At 42.3% G+C, this 14,912-nt stretch overlaps 1 protein-coding gene across 3 annotated transcripts in view; it reads left to right on the plus strand.

Moving 5' to 3' along the window:
* The window catches only part of Samd8 (sterile alpha motif domain containing 8), a 47,739-nt gene extending 33,037 nt beyond the window's left edge, over positions 1 to 14,702 (plus strand). For all 3 annotated transcript variants that reach the window (XM_021182431.2, XM_021182432.2, XM_029469052.1), the window contains exons 4-6: positions 1,349 to 1,466; positions 10,321 to 10,471; positions 10,852 to 14,702. In XM_021182431.2, coding sequence (XP_021038090.1) covers positions 1,349 to 1,466; positions 10,321 to 10,471; positions 10,852 to 11,156 — 574 coding nt within the window. In that variant the 3' untranslated portion in view covers positions 11,157 to 14,702. The remainder of the gene's footprint in view (positions 1 to 1,348; positions 1,467 to 10,320; positions 10,472 to 10,851) is intronic.
* The last annotated feature ends 210 nt before the right edge of the window (positions 14,703 to 14,912 follow it).

The raw sequence follows: 14,912 nt of genomic DNA on the forward strand, positions 1-14,912 counted from the left end.
GATGGTTGTGAGCCACCATGTGGTTGCTGGGATTTGAACTCTGGACCTTCGGAAGAGCAGTCGGGTGCTCTTACCCACTGAGCCATCTCACCAGCCCCCCATATAGCCATTCTTGTAGTAGATCTTCTGACTAACCTTACCCTACTATAAACAGTTTAAGGGTCTAGCAACATGACTCTCGAGTAAAAAGCACTTGATACTTACTCTTCCTAGCATCAGAGTTGAGTTCCCAGTGCCCATGCTGATTCTCTCAGATCCTGCCCCTCTGGCCCCCAAGGCTACCTGCCCTTCCATGCACACACCCAGAGGCAAACATACATACCTACGCATTGTAATTAAAAACAATAAAAGTAAATCTTAAATTTTTTTTTTGAGTAAAGCCAGTGGTGGTTGTGGGTCACACCTTTAATCCCAGTGCTCAGAAGGCAGAGATAGGTGGTGGGTCTCTGAGTTCAAAACCAGCCTGGTCAACAGAGTAAGTTCCAGGACAGCAGGTTACACAGAGAAACTCAGTTTTTAAAAATAAAAATTCAAACCAGGACCCAGAAACCCTGGGTGGCTACATTGGGCCATCTTTGTATCTCATAGCAAGTACTGAGTAATTTTTTTATTTTTAGTAAATTATAATAGTTCTGATACTAAGCTTCACAATAGTACTTGTGTCTTGAAAATTTCCACTTTGGTATGGCCGTATTTTACCCCTGAAAGGATGCTCTTTCATATCTGCACTACCTGCATGTGGCTATTGTGATTTTAATGAGATGATATTAAATTCGGATCTTTGTTACATGAGGGTCATTTCAGGTGCTCCAGCACATTGTATCTAGCAGGCTACATGGTACGTAGACCATCCCCATCACTGTAGAATTCTATTGGATGACGATATTTTACATGGTTTTCTAAGAGTCCTCTCCTGAGTTAGAATAAGATATGACACATTTATAACTAAACCCATTACTTTGAGTACAAGCTTAGTAATAAAACCACATACATATATACACATCCCAAATACTTTATAGAGGTGTAATTTAAATGTAATGAATCTTTCTCCCTCTAAGTTAACAGATCTGCATTTAGTAAACAACTTGGGAGCAAACGTCTAGATTTTAGCATACCATCTGAGTGCTCCTCTAGTCCTTTCATTATTAACTCCAGTCACAGCCCGGCCAGAGGTAAACACTGTCACATTTGTCTTTATGGTTTCCCCTTTAGTACAGAACATATAAGTGGGGAGAAAGATTTCTGCCTTAAAGGCTAGTGGTTTTTTATTGCTTTCTCTCTAGAAAAGTATTTGATGCCTCAGCGTTTGGAGTGTCTCTGATTTCTGCTTTGGTCGCTCTGTTCACAGGTCGATCCTTCTGCGAAGGCTCTGTAGTCTGATGGGCACTGTATTCTTGCTTCGCTGCTTTACCATGTTTGTGACCTCCCTCTCCGTGCCAGGACAGCACCTGCAGTGTACTGGAAAGGTAGCCTGCTACCTCCTCTCTGTTCTCTCTTGTTCTTGTTGGATTAATGACACAGTATATGCAGGAGGGTAAAGAGCTTGCTTTCTGTGTTAAAATGTGGGTTTTTGGGTTTTTTTTGTTTTGTTTTGTTTGTATTTGCCATATCGGTAGTAAACTTCCGGAAATAACCGGGTTAAGTAACCCTAAGCTAGACTCCCTCCCTGTGATTTCATCTGTGGATATTTGTTCCGTGCTGTGGGACAATGGGAAATCATCCTTTTCTGCTGCATTTTCCCTTTCTCACCACACTCAGCATCTTTTTTTTTAATTGTAAAAAAAAAAAAAAAAAAAAAAATTTTTTTTTTTTTTTTCCCCCCCAGGCCCCGCTTTTTTTTTTTTTTTTTTTTTTTTTAAGATTTATTTATTATTATATCTAGGTACACTGTAGCTGTCCTCAGACACACCAGAAGAGGGTATCAGATCTCATTTTGGATGGTTGTAAGCCACCATGTGGTTGCTGGGATTTGAACTCAGGACCTTTGGAAGAGCAGTCAGTGCTCTGAACCACTGAGCCATCTCTCCAGCCCCTACAATGTTTTTTTAGCATGTATTATATACTATAGTGGGTTTCATGATCATACCCTCATGTGTGGTCATATCGTTCTCCATACACTCAGCATCTTTAGTTCTTCATGTGATTCTGTGGCCCCTTCATGGCTCCGAGCCTTCCTTTTCCTTAAGCATTTTCCGGTTCAGATGAGTTCAACACTCTGTCAACCTTTCCTCTGGTTTTGGTATATGCTTTATACATTTTGTTTTGTTGTATAGTAGATATAGTCTTCTAATTAAACAGACAGGGCAAATTATGCCCATAGGGAACAAAAGAGGGGGTTGTAAATTTTATTGTTTTTACTTTTAGATCTAGGGTAAGATCTGCTTTGTAAATTTAAGCTCAGTGGTAGAGTGCTTGTCTGATGTGCAGGGGGTACTGAGGTTCAGTCCCTAGGACCTACCCCCACCCCACTACTTAAAGAACAAATCTGTAAAATAATTTTAAAAGTTGAGCCTCTCAGCGGATGTAGTACCACACCTTTAATCCCCTCTTTTGGGAAGGCAGAGAGGCAGATGCATCTCTGAATTTGAGGCCAACCTGATTACATACTGAGTTCCAGGACAATAGAGAAAGACCCAGTCTAAAAGAAACGGGGACAAAAGTCAAAGACCAATCCTGTCCTTGATAGACAAAATTGTTGCAAATGGTTAAATTTGGCCAAAAAAAAAAAAAAAAATTAACCTACATAGGCAGACAAAGGACTTGATGGTTACATTAATACCTTTGTTGTTGTTTTAACGTTTGTAAAACAAAATTAGGTGCCATTGCCTTTGCTACCACAGTAGAAATAGCTGACGTGCCAGTTAGGGAAGGAAGATTAAGCACGCAAAGGAGATGAAGAGCTAAAACTACTGCCAAGAGGAAGGGGAACACAGCTCTCCAGGTGTTCAACCCAGGAGACTGGGCAGTGAGAGAGGGGCTGTGAAAGGTCAGACTTACTGGAAGCAAATCTTTTTAAGGTTAGAAATTATTGGGGCATTTTGTGGTTTTCAATATAGAAAAGCCGTTTTTGTTTGTTTTTTCAAGGCAGGGTTTCACTGTGTATTCCTGGCTGTCCTGGAACTCCCTCTGTAGACCACGCTGGCTGGCCTTAAACTCAGAAATCCACCTGCCCCTGTTTGTTGAATCCTGGGAGTAAAGGCATGTGCCACTGCCACTTGGCAGAAAAAGATTCTTTTATTATGGAGTTGTACAAGTTTCTTGTAAGAACTCAAATGATCTATAAATGTATGTTAAAAAAGCAAAAAACTCATATAGAACCTTTTTCATGCCATCCTACAAGTAAAACTTAACAGTTACACAGGTCTGGTTTGAAGTTTCTTCTTTCTTTCCTTCCTGCCTCCAGCCCTTCCTTTCTTGGAGACATACTCTATGCAGCTCTAGATAGCCTAGAACTCACTATGTAGATCAGGCTGGCCTGAAACTCCTCACAGAAATCCTCCTGCCTCTGCCTCACAACTGCTAGGATTAAAGATGCTAGGTACCACACTAAGCAACACAAATAATTTTTCAGTAGAGTTTTTATTTATTTCATAAATTGATATTGATGGACACCTTTTGAATGATGGATGAATTGCAGAGGTTGTTCTGTAGCTGACGTTTAAGGTGCTAGCATGTTACTTTTTCCTCTTTTGTATATGTGTGGGGCCTGATGTAGGTGTGTGTGTGTTGATGCAGGGCTCAGGGTCTCTGACTTAACCTGGAGCTACTAGTTCTGCTAGCATGGCTGATAGCTGCCCTGGGGATTTCCAGTATATCAGGCCAGCCTTTTTCTTTTTTCTTGGCATGGGTTTTCGGGCTCTGAATTTAAGGCATTTTTGCTTGGAAGCATCTCCCTAGCCTTATTAATTACTTTTTAAAAATGAGTACACAATTATTGCCATCTGTTTAAAAAGGTCACCACTTTAATAGCTGTGGGATAGTCCATTGTAAGCTTTCCCACCTTCTCCCCCGCCCCCCCCCCGCCCCCCGACTTGCAGATGATGTAAAATGTGGTTGTTTCCAAGGTGTTTTAAACAGTGCCATAGTAAGTATCCTTAGACAGGAGAGCTTTTCTGCTTCATTCAGAGGGACCTTGACCCCAAGGCCTTGTACATGCTAGGCAAGCACTATGTTTACCTCTAAGGTTTTGGAAATAGAATTATTATTAACGATAGGCACATTGAAAATTGTGATACATAGTTCTAAAACGTGTACTTGAAAAAAGCTAATTTTGGTCGTGGGGGGATGGAATATAGAGTGTAAAAAATAAATTTTAAAAAAAGGCAAAAGAACAAAGGTAGTTTTCAGGTATTTTGGACAGAGGTACAGTTGCAACCTTGTGCTTTTTCTGTAGCTTGTTTTTTTCTGAAGAGCAGTGATGAGCATCGTCCGCATTTGCTTTTTACAGCCTCCAGACACCACTCAAAAAACGCCTGTCAAAGCGTCTTAAAGTTAGGGGTACTCACATCACATGCAAGTGTGGGCACATACATGCCAAAGCAAGAACAGATCAGGGGATAGCTCTTGAGAGCCAGTTCTCTCTCCTCTTGTTTTGTGAAACCAGGGGTTGAAGTCCAGTCATTAGGTCTGCTCACAAGTGTGTCTGCCCACTGAACCATCTTGCCAGATCCATTCATGCATTTCCTTAGCAAAACAAAACAATGAAAAACAGTCACCAGGAACTAGGCATGGCAACTTCTGCCTGTAATCCCAGCACAAAGGAGGCTGTGGCAAGAGATTGGCAGGTTTGAGGACAGCCAGAGCACATAGTAAGGCCCAGCTCGGCCTGAGATATAAGACCCTGCTGAAAACACATCATCAGAGTGACAGTCCTTCCCTATATTACTTGGCTTTGTATGCAGACAGATCTTAAGCGTCTCCTGGTTACTGCTCTCTGTAATTTCCTTTTAAGCAATTGAGAAAATCGACTTTGTTTTAGAAATTACATTAACAAAAAAGAAACAACTTTAATTTAGTTGTATTAATAACTTATATAAATAAAATATCCCACCTCCTACCCTCCCCTCCCCAGCTACTTTAAATACATTCCTTGAAAGTAGACTGTAGGGCACCACCATGAGTGTCTCCTGTATTACTGACCCAGTTTATTAGCTGTGTTCATAGCTATCTTTGTCTTCAAAACAATTATTTCTTTGATTTATAGCCTTAAATGATTATCAAAGGTTGTTTTTTTGTTTTGTTTTTTTTGGGGGGGGTTGGTTGGGTTTTGTTGTTGTTGTGTTTCATTTTTGTTTTTGTTTGTTTTGTTTTGTTTTTTTAAGACAGAGTTTCTCAATGTCTACCCCTGGCTATTCTAAAATTTTGGTTTTTAGATTAAACTGCCCTTGAGAAAGCCTCCTGCCTCTGCCTCCTGAGTGCTGGGATTAAAACTGTGCACTGTCATGCCTGGTTTAAGTTTTAAAGACTAATTTTTAACATTGTGTGTATGTATCTCTGTCTGGATATGCACATGTGTGTGAGTGCCCACAAAGGCCAGAGTGTTGCATTCCTTGGAGCTAGAGTCAGACGCAGTTGTGAGCCATCCTTGATGAGGGCTAGGAACTCACTGGGGTCCTTGAAAAGAACAGTATATATTCTTAACCTCAGAGCCACCTCCAGTCCAGTACCAACCTCCCAGTCCCAGCAGGCTAAGCTGAGCCACCCACCCACCCATTCATTGTACCACTTAAAGGGACAGGAGTGCTTGCTGCAAGACAGACAGTCTTTGCAGCCACTTTGGGAAGAGAAACAGACACCGGGATCCAGTGACAAACCCCCCCCCCCATCACCAACTGCGGTCTTAGGGTACCAATTGAACTTTAGGTTTAAATAGAGAAAAATTTGAGGTAATCATGAGAAGTACACATAGTAAGGCTGCCTTGGTCTAAGTGTGGTCTGGTTGGTGATTACCTCAGTCCTTGTTATTGCTTGAGGAGATAGCCAGCTCTCATGACATGATTGCTCTTGCTTGTGATTTCACGATGGGGTAACCTTCCTGTGGGGCTCCAGCATCACTGCAAGTTTAGGACAATAGGTTTGGAAGGGACACTGGGGCAGCTGACAATAGGTGCCTCAGTTTTCCTCCTTGAGTTTCATTGTACCTTCATCTCAGCCTTGAAGAGAGGTGAATTGCGTTGAGTAGAAGCCGTGGTTAATATGCCTTTGAGAAGTTAGGCATGTGACTCGCCCACAGTAAATGAGATGGATGTGCAGAGAAGGCAGACTTTTCTTCTGCCAGGCTTTTCTTCTGCTTTGGGCCTCCTTGTGACAGCTAAGGAGTCCTTGACTCACCAAGAGTGCTCTGACTGTTTTAGAACAAGTCCGTGACCCAGAGTTGTGCACTGACTGTCACAGCACTTGGAACCTCCTTTGGCAGTGGTAACAGTGCTGCATTTGACTGAAGATGGGGATGGCTGAGGATGGCGGGCTCCCTGCATCCTTAGCAGCAGCCACTTGGTTCCCTTTCCCACCCACACTCCTTAGTGTCTGTCCGTCGTAGTCAGTGCCAGCTAGGAAAGACAGTAGCTAGCGGTTTATGGTCTTCATTTTTATATAGACTCTAATCTCCCCAAATTGTTTCTGTACATGGTCTGAAGTGAGGGTAAAAACATTTTCCCCCAATAGTATGCTAACTGATTAGGAAATTCAAACGAAACTGTAAACAAACTATAGTGAAGTTGTGTTTCCCCTCAGAAAGTTTGACAGTTTTAGTCTTGATGACTAACAAAAGAAAGGGCATATAAATTTAATAATACTCCAGAGCTATGTACAGAGTTAGGAGCCTCTGCCAACATGTTGACATAAACTTCATGTCTTTCCTATGTAAAGGAACAATGGCGTGGGGCTTTTGGAGTGGTAATACCAACCTTGGCAAGATCAGGAAAGGAACTGCTTGGTGCCACTAGTGACAGTCTTATTGTCCTGACAAGATTTTCCAGGTAGCAGCATGTGGACACATGGGCCATCTGTGTCTGGGCTAGAAGGTGTCAGACCCACGATCTCCGCCTTCCGCAAAAGGCCTTTCCTAGGCAGATCTGGAGGTTCCCCACACTTTTGTGTTTGCATCTGTTGCTTAAACTAATATAGATAGATACTTCTTTTTATTCAAGGAGTTTTGTTTTGTTTTGTTTTTGTTTGTTTGTTTTTGTTTGTTTTGTTTGAGGCAGGGTTTCTCTGTGTAGCCCTGGTTGTCCTGGAACTCGCTCTGTAGACCAGGCTGGCCTCCAACTCAGAAATCCGCCTGCCTCTGCCTCCCAGATTCTGGGATTAAAGGCGTGTGCCACCACTGCCCGGCTTCAAGGAGAGATTTTTAAACCTATTACCTAGTGCAGTTTTATGAATAACCAGATCCAGAGATCTGAAAGGAATGTATTTGAGGTAGAACATTTTGCTTTCCTGTTATATGGATAAGAATTTCCTGATAATCCTAAGGAGGTTTATCAGAATAGCCACTTAAGAGAAAGCTGGATCTTTATGCAAAGAAACTTATGCTATTAGAACAAATTAGATGTCACACTCCTGTTTGGACAGCTTTCTTTCTGTCTCCAGTGACTTTTTTTATTAATTAGTTAACGTATGGATATTTCCATCTAAATCTGCCCTAAATGCTGCTAATTGTTTTAAAGTATAATGTAGCCTGCCTATTAACCTACATTATTTATAGCAATCATAAAAAGTAGAGCATGATGGGATAAAAGCCAGATGTCAAATCCCTTACATTGAGACCAACCAGAGGCATTTCATTGTGATAAATTAATGGCTTGAAATCATGGAACCAAGACAGAACTAAGAACATGCCTATTTTTAAAACTTAGCAACACAAAGCTAATTTGCATATTGTATCTAGACAGCTTCCTATTCATTCTTTTCTATTTCAGTTCTGTTTCTAGAAGGATGTATGAGAAATGCAGAATGGGAAAAAATGAAAAGGCTTGAATTACTGAGTGGTAATTATTTGGGAGTAGCATTACTTGTTTGTTTGGTTTTTTTTTTGTTTTTGTTTTTGTTTTGGTTTTTTCGAGACAGGGTTTCTCTGTGTAGCCCTGGCTGTTCTGGCACTCACTTTGTAGACCAGGCTGGCCTCGAACTCAGAAATCCGCCTGCCTCTGCCTCCCGAGTGCTGGGACTAAAGGCGTGCGCCACCACGCCCGGCTTAGCATTACTTGTTTGTCCCCTGTCCATGATTAAGATACTATCCAGCCCAGTGGTGGTGGTGCACACCTTTAATCCCAGAACTCAGAGGCAGAGGCAAACATATCTCTTGTGTTTGAGGCCAGCCTGGTCTACAGAGCAAGTTCCAGGACAGCTAGAGCTACACAGAGAAACCCTGTCTCAAAATATCTCTCCTTTTTAACCGCCCGCCCCCCACTCCCCCCCCCCCCCACACACACACACACAAATGTTCTGGTATGATTGACTTACGAAACATCTGTAACCCTCTGGTCTTTCTCTTCTATCCTGCCTGAGACTTGCATCTCAAAGCCAGATTGTGGTCCTCCATGGCTGCTGGAGCTTCAGTTGCTATGTTTGGGTAGTCAGTAGAAGGCAAATGGGGTGGTAGAAAGGAGCTCCTCTATGTTAGTCTCTGTAGCCATCCTATAGAGCTTTCACATTTTTGCATACAACTTATTGTACAGAACATGGCTCCCTGTAGCTATAGGGAAGGCCTAGAGGGCTAAGATCTGGTTGAGTTCATGGCCTCGCCAGTGTCTGAGTTTCTGTGACAGTGAGGACAGGGAGAATAGTTAATAAATGATAGCCTGGAAGTTACAGCATAGTTCATGTCCTTGCTGCTTCTTTTTAATATTTTTCCTTTTTAAAAGAACGTTAGAGCTTATTAAAATATTTTAATAGAGATTTAAACATGGACATTATGGGAGAAAAGTAAGTAAATAAAGCAAAATGTGGTTGTTAGGGACTGGAAGTTGTTGCACAAACTACTCAGACACAGATCTCTGTCAAACAGGGCTGGTTTATTGAACACACACCCTAAGACTGATCCATCAGGGACACAGTACAGACTTGGGAGCTGAACTGTGGTGCCCAGCTAGACTCCTATAGAGCCTGAGATACGAAAACATCTGTGCTAAGTTATTCTGCCAGTCAGAATTTAGGGATAGGGGATTTCCTTAGGAACATGTCTATGTTGTACATTTATCCTGTCCTCATTGGTTGGGGTGTTCCACTGTGGCAGGGGACTTGCCTTGTCTAGTATTCATTCAACCTCCTACTCAAAATGGAAGTTTTACTCCAAATGGTTTCTTGTATTGGTGCAGGTGTCTTTCTTATGTTGGGGTCCATCCCAGGGTTAGCTTATAAAGGCAAGAAACAAAAAAGTTGATACCTAGATGCAGGAAGTGTTGCTGGGTTGTTGGTCCAGGTCCAAGCTTATTGTGACTAAGTAAAGAAAGGAGTTCTAACTGACCTCTATTGTGATTAGTCTCCAGGAGCATCAAAGCACAGAAGGTAACCGAATACGCAGTCAGTTCAGGAATGAGAAAGGGTCCTAGTAACAGCACATGACAAAGTTTCCTTACAACAGTAACAGCACAAAATGGCTGCTATACAGACAACCTAGGCCTTAACATTTTACCTAGGCCTTAACATTGGGGATGTTCTTATTTTATAGTGACTATTTGAGGCAGGGTTTTTCTGAGTAGCTGTGACTGTTTTGGAACTTGCTCTGTATATCTGATTGGCTTTGAACTCAGAGATCTGTGACTGCCTCTGCTGCCCAAGTGCTTGGATTAAAGGGGTACACCACCACTGCCTGGCTGCTTGTTGTTTAAGATAAAATGTCGTGTAACCTGGGCTGTCCTCTGTGACCAAGACTAGCCTTGGATTCCTGCCCCTCCTGAATCTGACTCTGAACATGTGCCGTCATTCTTGACATTGACTTTGCACTTTTTGCTTTTGTTATTATCTTTAGATGAGGTCTCTCTGTGCAACCCTGGTTGCCCTGGTTGTCGACCAGGCTGGCCCCAAGCTCACAAAGATAGATATACTGCCTCTGAAGTGTTGGTATATGAACGTACGCTATATGCCTGCCTTGACCTTTTTACTGTAAAGGAGTTTGGATTAGGATGATTTCATTTAATTAGCATTTTCTAAGTACAGTCAAGCTCTGCTAATTCTCTGGGCCCACCTTGAATTAGCTGAGTTAGACCAGTTGCCTTTACCTGGATGCTCTTATTTCTGAATCATGAATTGCCTGAAATGGATTTGGGCAAGCTCTGAGCCTCAGTAAGCATTTGAAGAACTAACTCACAGCGTTCTTTGTAGATATATGGAAGTGTGTGGGAGAAACTACGACGGGCATTTGCCATCTGGAGCGGCTTTGGAATGACTCTGACTGGCGTCCACACTTGTGGAGACTACATGTTCAGTGGCCACACAGTTGTTCTAACCATGCTGAATTTCTTTGTCACAGAGTGTAAGTATATCTTTAATGCTTCTATGCATATTAGATAGCTTGTTGCAGAGAAGGAGCTAGGGAGGAAGTGAGAAAGAATAGGCGGCTGGGGTGGAATACAACTCAGTCTGGACTGCTTGCCTGCCACACGGGAAGCCCCAGGTTTGATCCCCAGCACCACATAAAGCTAGGTGTGACGACAGATGCCTGTAGATCCTAGTTCAAGTTCATCCTCAGCTACACATCCAGGTCAGCAGCCTGGGCTACATGAGACAGAGCCGAAATAAAGGGTGCGGGGCAGAGGTTAGGGGCGCGGAAGCTTAGAGCCTACCCTGAGAAACATGTGGCTAAGAAGCACGGCAGGAATGTGTTATTAAATGGCCCTTCTTTCCTTTTCCTAGATACACCAAGAAGCTGGAATTTCTTGCACACTCTATCCTGGGTTCTCAACCTCTTTGGAATCTTCTTCATCTTGGCTGCCCATGAACACTATTCCATTGACGTGTTTATTGCCTTTTATATCACAACAAGACTCTTTCTGTACTACCACACTCTGGCTAACACCAGGGCGTACCATCAGAGTAGGAGGGCGAGGATTTGGTTTCCTATGTTTTCTTTCTTTGAATGCAATGTTAATGGCACAGTACCTAATGAATATTGTTGGCCATTTTCTAAACCAGCAATAATGAAAAGACTAATTGGATGAAGACTCTCTCTCTGTAATGAGTTTGTTGTTAAATATACAGTAGTTATGGAATGAAAATGAATACTTTGTCCCAGGCTCCTGGATACGTTGCATTTGGCTTCTGTGTTGACAGGTTTCCCGTTCTGAGAAAGGCCGTGACTGTAAAACTCAAGAAAGAACACACAAGACTCCTTATCTAGCTGTTTGAATGGAGAGGTCATGGGAAGAGTTTCCGCCCCTCACTGTAGGAAGACCCAGCGGGGTGATGTCAGGCCGTTCGTTACCTGTGCATGCTGAGTGTTTGCTTACCGAACTCAAGCACATCAGCTTGGGCTGGCTGAAGCATTTTTACTGATTCCCAGTAGGACTCAAGTCAAGAGTATTTCTGCAGCTGGCTTTCCTTACCTAGTGAGCCGTTCTCGTGTGTTCATTGAACTACTCTGAATGTCTGCAAAGTGAGTGTCTTGCTGGTGAATATGTTTTACCTTTTGAGCCATTTTAAAGAAAAACACATTGAACGCAGCAGCTTTTGTGAAACAAAAGAATGCAAGGGGCAACGTGTGAGGTGACACGCTGATCAGGTGTCGCTGGCCTCCCCACGAATGCAGGTACGGGGTCAGCATTTCAGAACAGGTGCAGCATCAGTTGCTGGTCCTTATCTGTTCGGAAGCTTCCGTGTGAGCACAGAAAGGATTCCTGAGGGAAGTGGCTGTGTTCCCAGTAGTAAAGTGGTGTTCCTGTAGTGCTGTAAGTCCTGGACTAAATACTTGTTGTAACTGTTAGTTAGGCAGATGACAACCCAATATACTGCTTTTTAATAATGTGACTTAAGTGAACACATGAGTGTTTTACCAGATGTTAGAGTTCTTATGTCAGTGAGTGAGTAAATGTGCATGCAGAGAATTCTTTTCTTCTGGAAAAAACCAAAACAGAACAGAACAAGCTGTGGGCACAGTGCTAATTCTCCGGGTGGGGGTAGGGTAGGGGGGGTCCTCTTTTTGTTGTTTTTTTTTTTCCTGAAAGTTCTCATTTCTGACCATGGAAAGTACACAGTCTGAGACATGCGTGGATAGAAAAAGGCTTCTTACTTTTTATTTAAAAAAAATTATATACATATGTTCTTTCTAGAGTCTTAATTTGGCAGTTAAGAACTAAATACTTTAGCTTCAGTAATTACTGCCACCTCTCCGATACCATTTGTCACTTTATTTTCTATTGGTTGTACATAACAGTTTTAACCTGGTTGTAGAATTGGAATACTAATTGTATAGTCTTTACGTTTCATTTTCAAACAAGGACTCAAGAGCTGCAGGCAGGTGCGCTGCAGTCACCCGCAGGCCACAGCCGGTGTTTACTCCTCTGTCTCGGCGGCGGAATGGTCATTTTTGCAGTTGGAGTCATAGTTCCACCTCTCGGAAGCCACTGAGTGGATTAGGCAGGAAGGGGGTTTGTCTAGTAGACAAACGGGCCTCCCCCGTGCTGAGAAGCCCTGCTCTGAGGAGGCTGGAGACAGCGCTCATTTCTCACCTGAGAGGTGATGTAAAGCAATCAAGTTCAATTATGTTTTTAAATCTTGTACTTCAAAATCCTTGCAGTATTTAAATTATTGATTCTATTACAAGCCAGGATCAAAAACGCCAATATCTTATCTAAAGAAACTTCATAATCCTGGAGAAAAGGTTTGCCATGCTTGTTTGAGTAATTTGACTTAGGGCCAAGGGATATACTGCCACCCCTCTTTTTATTCCCCCGCCCCCCCCACAGAGCAGGATCCAGTTTACCTGGGGGGAGGGGGAGAGACAGTGTTGGCTTTTGGGAAAATGTTCCAAAAATGTGTTTCTACATTAGTTTTAAGATGCTAACTATATTAAATATCTTAACATCAGGCTTCTCTCCTCCATATGGGTTCTATCATAGAACACAATAGGAGACAGGTGCAGCTGGCGTTGCCCTTGCCGAGCTAATGATGGTGAGAGTGCCTGACAGCAGCCTGCTGTACGGATTGAGTGGCCTTGGGTCACTCCTGTTTGTTTGGAGGAAACAGATAAGCTGGATGTATAACCTAGTAGCTACTATAAGACAGTGTTTACAGAGCTAATCCTCTTCAAGTCTCAAAACTGAGAGAAACATTAGTTTTCAGGTTTTGTCCTCACATCTTTTTTCTTATTAAAACCTAACCATAATGAAGATAGAATTTCTGTTTACATTTTGGGCATGATGTGGCTGCGTGCAGAGGCTCCACGCTTTTGAACCCTGTATTTGATTCTGCAGTCGTGTGAGACTTTTATCCTTGACAGCTTAGTACGGAAGCAAGGAGAGGTTTTGAGTTGTTGGGGATGCAAAGGAAGGATTGCCTACATCCTAATCCCAGCGTCGCTGCCCTCCCTGTTCTGCGAAGCCCAGGGCTGTGTGTGCAAGGCACAGTGCAAACAGGATCTTACTGAAAGGTAGATCTGGGCGGAAAGGAACGAGCTCGTATGGAGCATAAGCTTGCTCTCACCACCACATAGTTTTGGCAGAAACCTTTGTGTTACACTTCCCAACGAGGCCAGAGTTGCTGTGGCAAAAATACCTTTCTAAAGCAATGGGCTTCATCTTAGAACCAGTCAATTTAAATAATATGGACTGTAACCAAGAAAACCCACTTCCAATAGCGTAACATTGACACTGTAAGTGGTGACCAGCCCCATTCTACCTGTAGCCTGTTAGGACTGAGAATTCCAAAACTCTGTAAGTTATAAGTGGGGAACAGGGGTGCTGGATCCTTCTATAGCAGAGAGCAAGTAGTCTTTCAGGAACATTTGTGCAAAAGTGTTTGGTTGTTTGTTTGGGGGAGGGGGGTTCTTTTTGTTTTGTTTTGTTTTTTCAGAGGCAGGGTTTCTCTTAATTCAGGGATCACCTGTCTTTGCCTCCCATGCTGGGATTAAAGGTGTACACCACCACACACACCTTTTTGTAAAACTTAATTCATATAAATTCAGATTCGTGGCAAAAATGTATCTTCTTTATATTCAGCAAAAAGAAAATTTATAATTGAAAGATTCTAGATCCAAAATGCTTAACAATGTTTACAATATTCTTGACTTAAACTCTCTGATTTAGTACACTCAATTATTTGGTGGTCTTATGGATTGAAGTCCCATAGCAAAAGCAAACAGTATAGTCGCCCTCTCAGCTGACAGACTTAGGAGACAAGAACAATCTTTAGAATAGTTCACTTGCTTTCCTTCAGACAGCGTGAAAGGCACCAAAGCATGTCAGGAGGTGTTGTTATTGTTGTTTTTTGTTTTTGATTTTTGGTCTTTTTTTTTTGGTTTGGTTTGGTTTTTTTGTTATTGTTGTTGGTTGTGGGTTTTGTTTTTGTTTTCATTTTAAACAAGCTTATAAAAACAAGATGCTTGACTTGAAGGGAAAACTAAGATCATTTTGTTCAAGAGTAATTTATTCCCTAAAGACACGTAACAGCTATGTACAGGTTATAAAGATTGTCCTTGAAGCCGGGTGTGGTGGAGCACACCTTTAATCCCAGCACTAGGTAGGCAGAGGCAGGAGGATTTCTGAGTTCGAGGCCAGCCTGGTCTACAGAGTGAGTTCCAGGACAGCCAGGGCTACAAAGAAACCCTGTCTCGAAAAAAAAAAAAAAGAAAGAAAGAAAAACAATGAGAGCAAAATAACTTACTGGAATATAAAGATGAGAGCTGAATGAGCATGTCACTAATGGAGAAGGGACCATCTCCATCTGATGTCAACCAGAACAGAACATTGGCCATTTTGTTT

This window comes from Mus caroli, chromosome 14 (genome assembly GCF_900094665.2).
Source record: "Mus caroli chromosome 14, CAROLI_EIJ_v1.1, whole genome shotgun sequence".
Classification (NCBI taxonomy): Eukaryota; Metazoa; Chordata; class Mammalia; order Rodentia; family Muridae; genus Mus; species Mus caroli.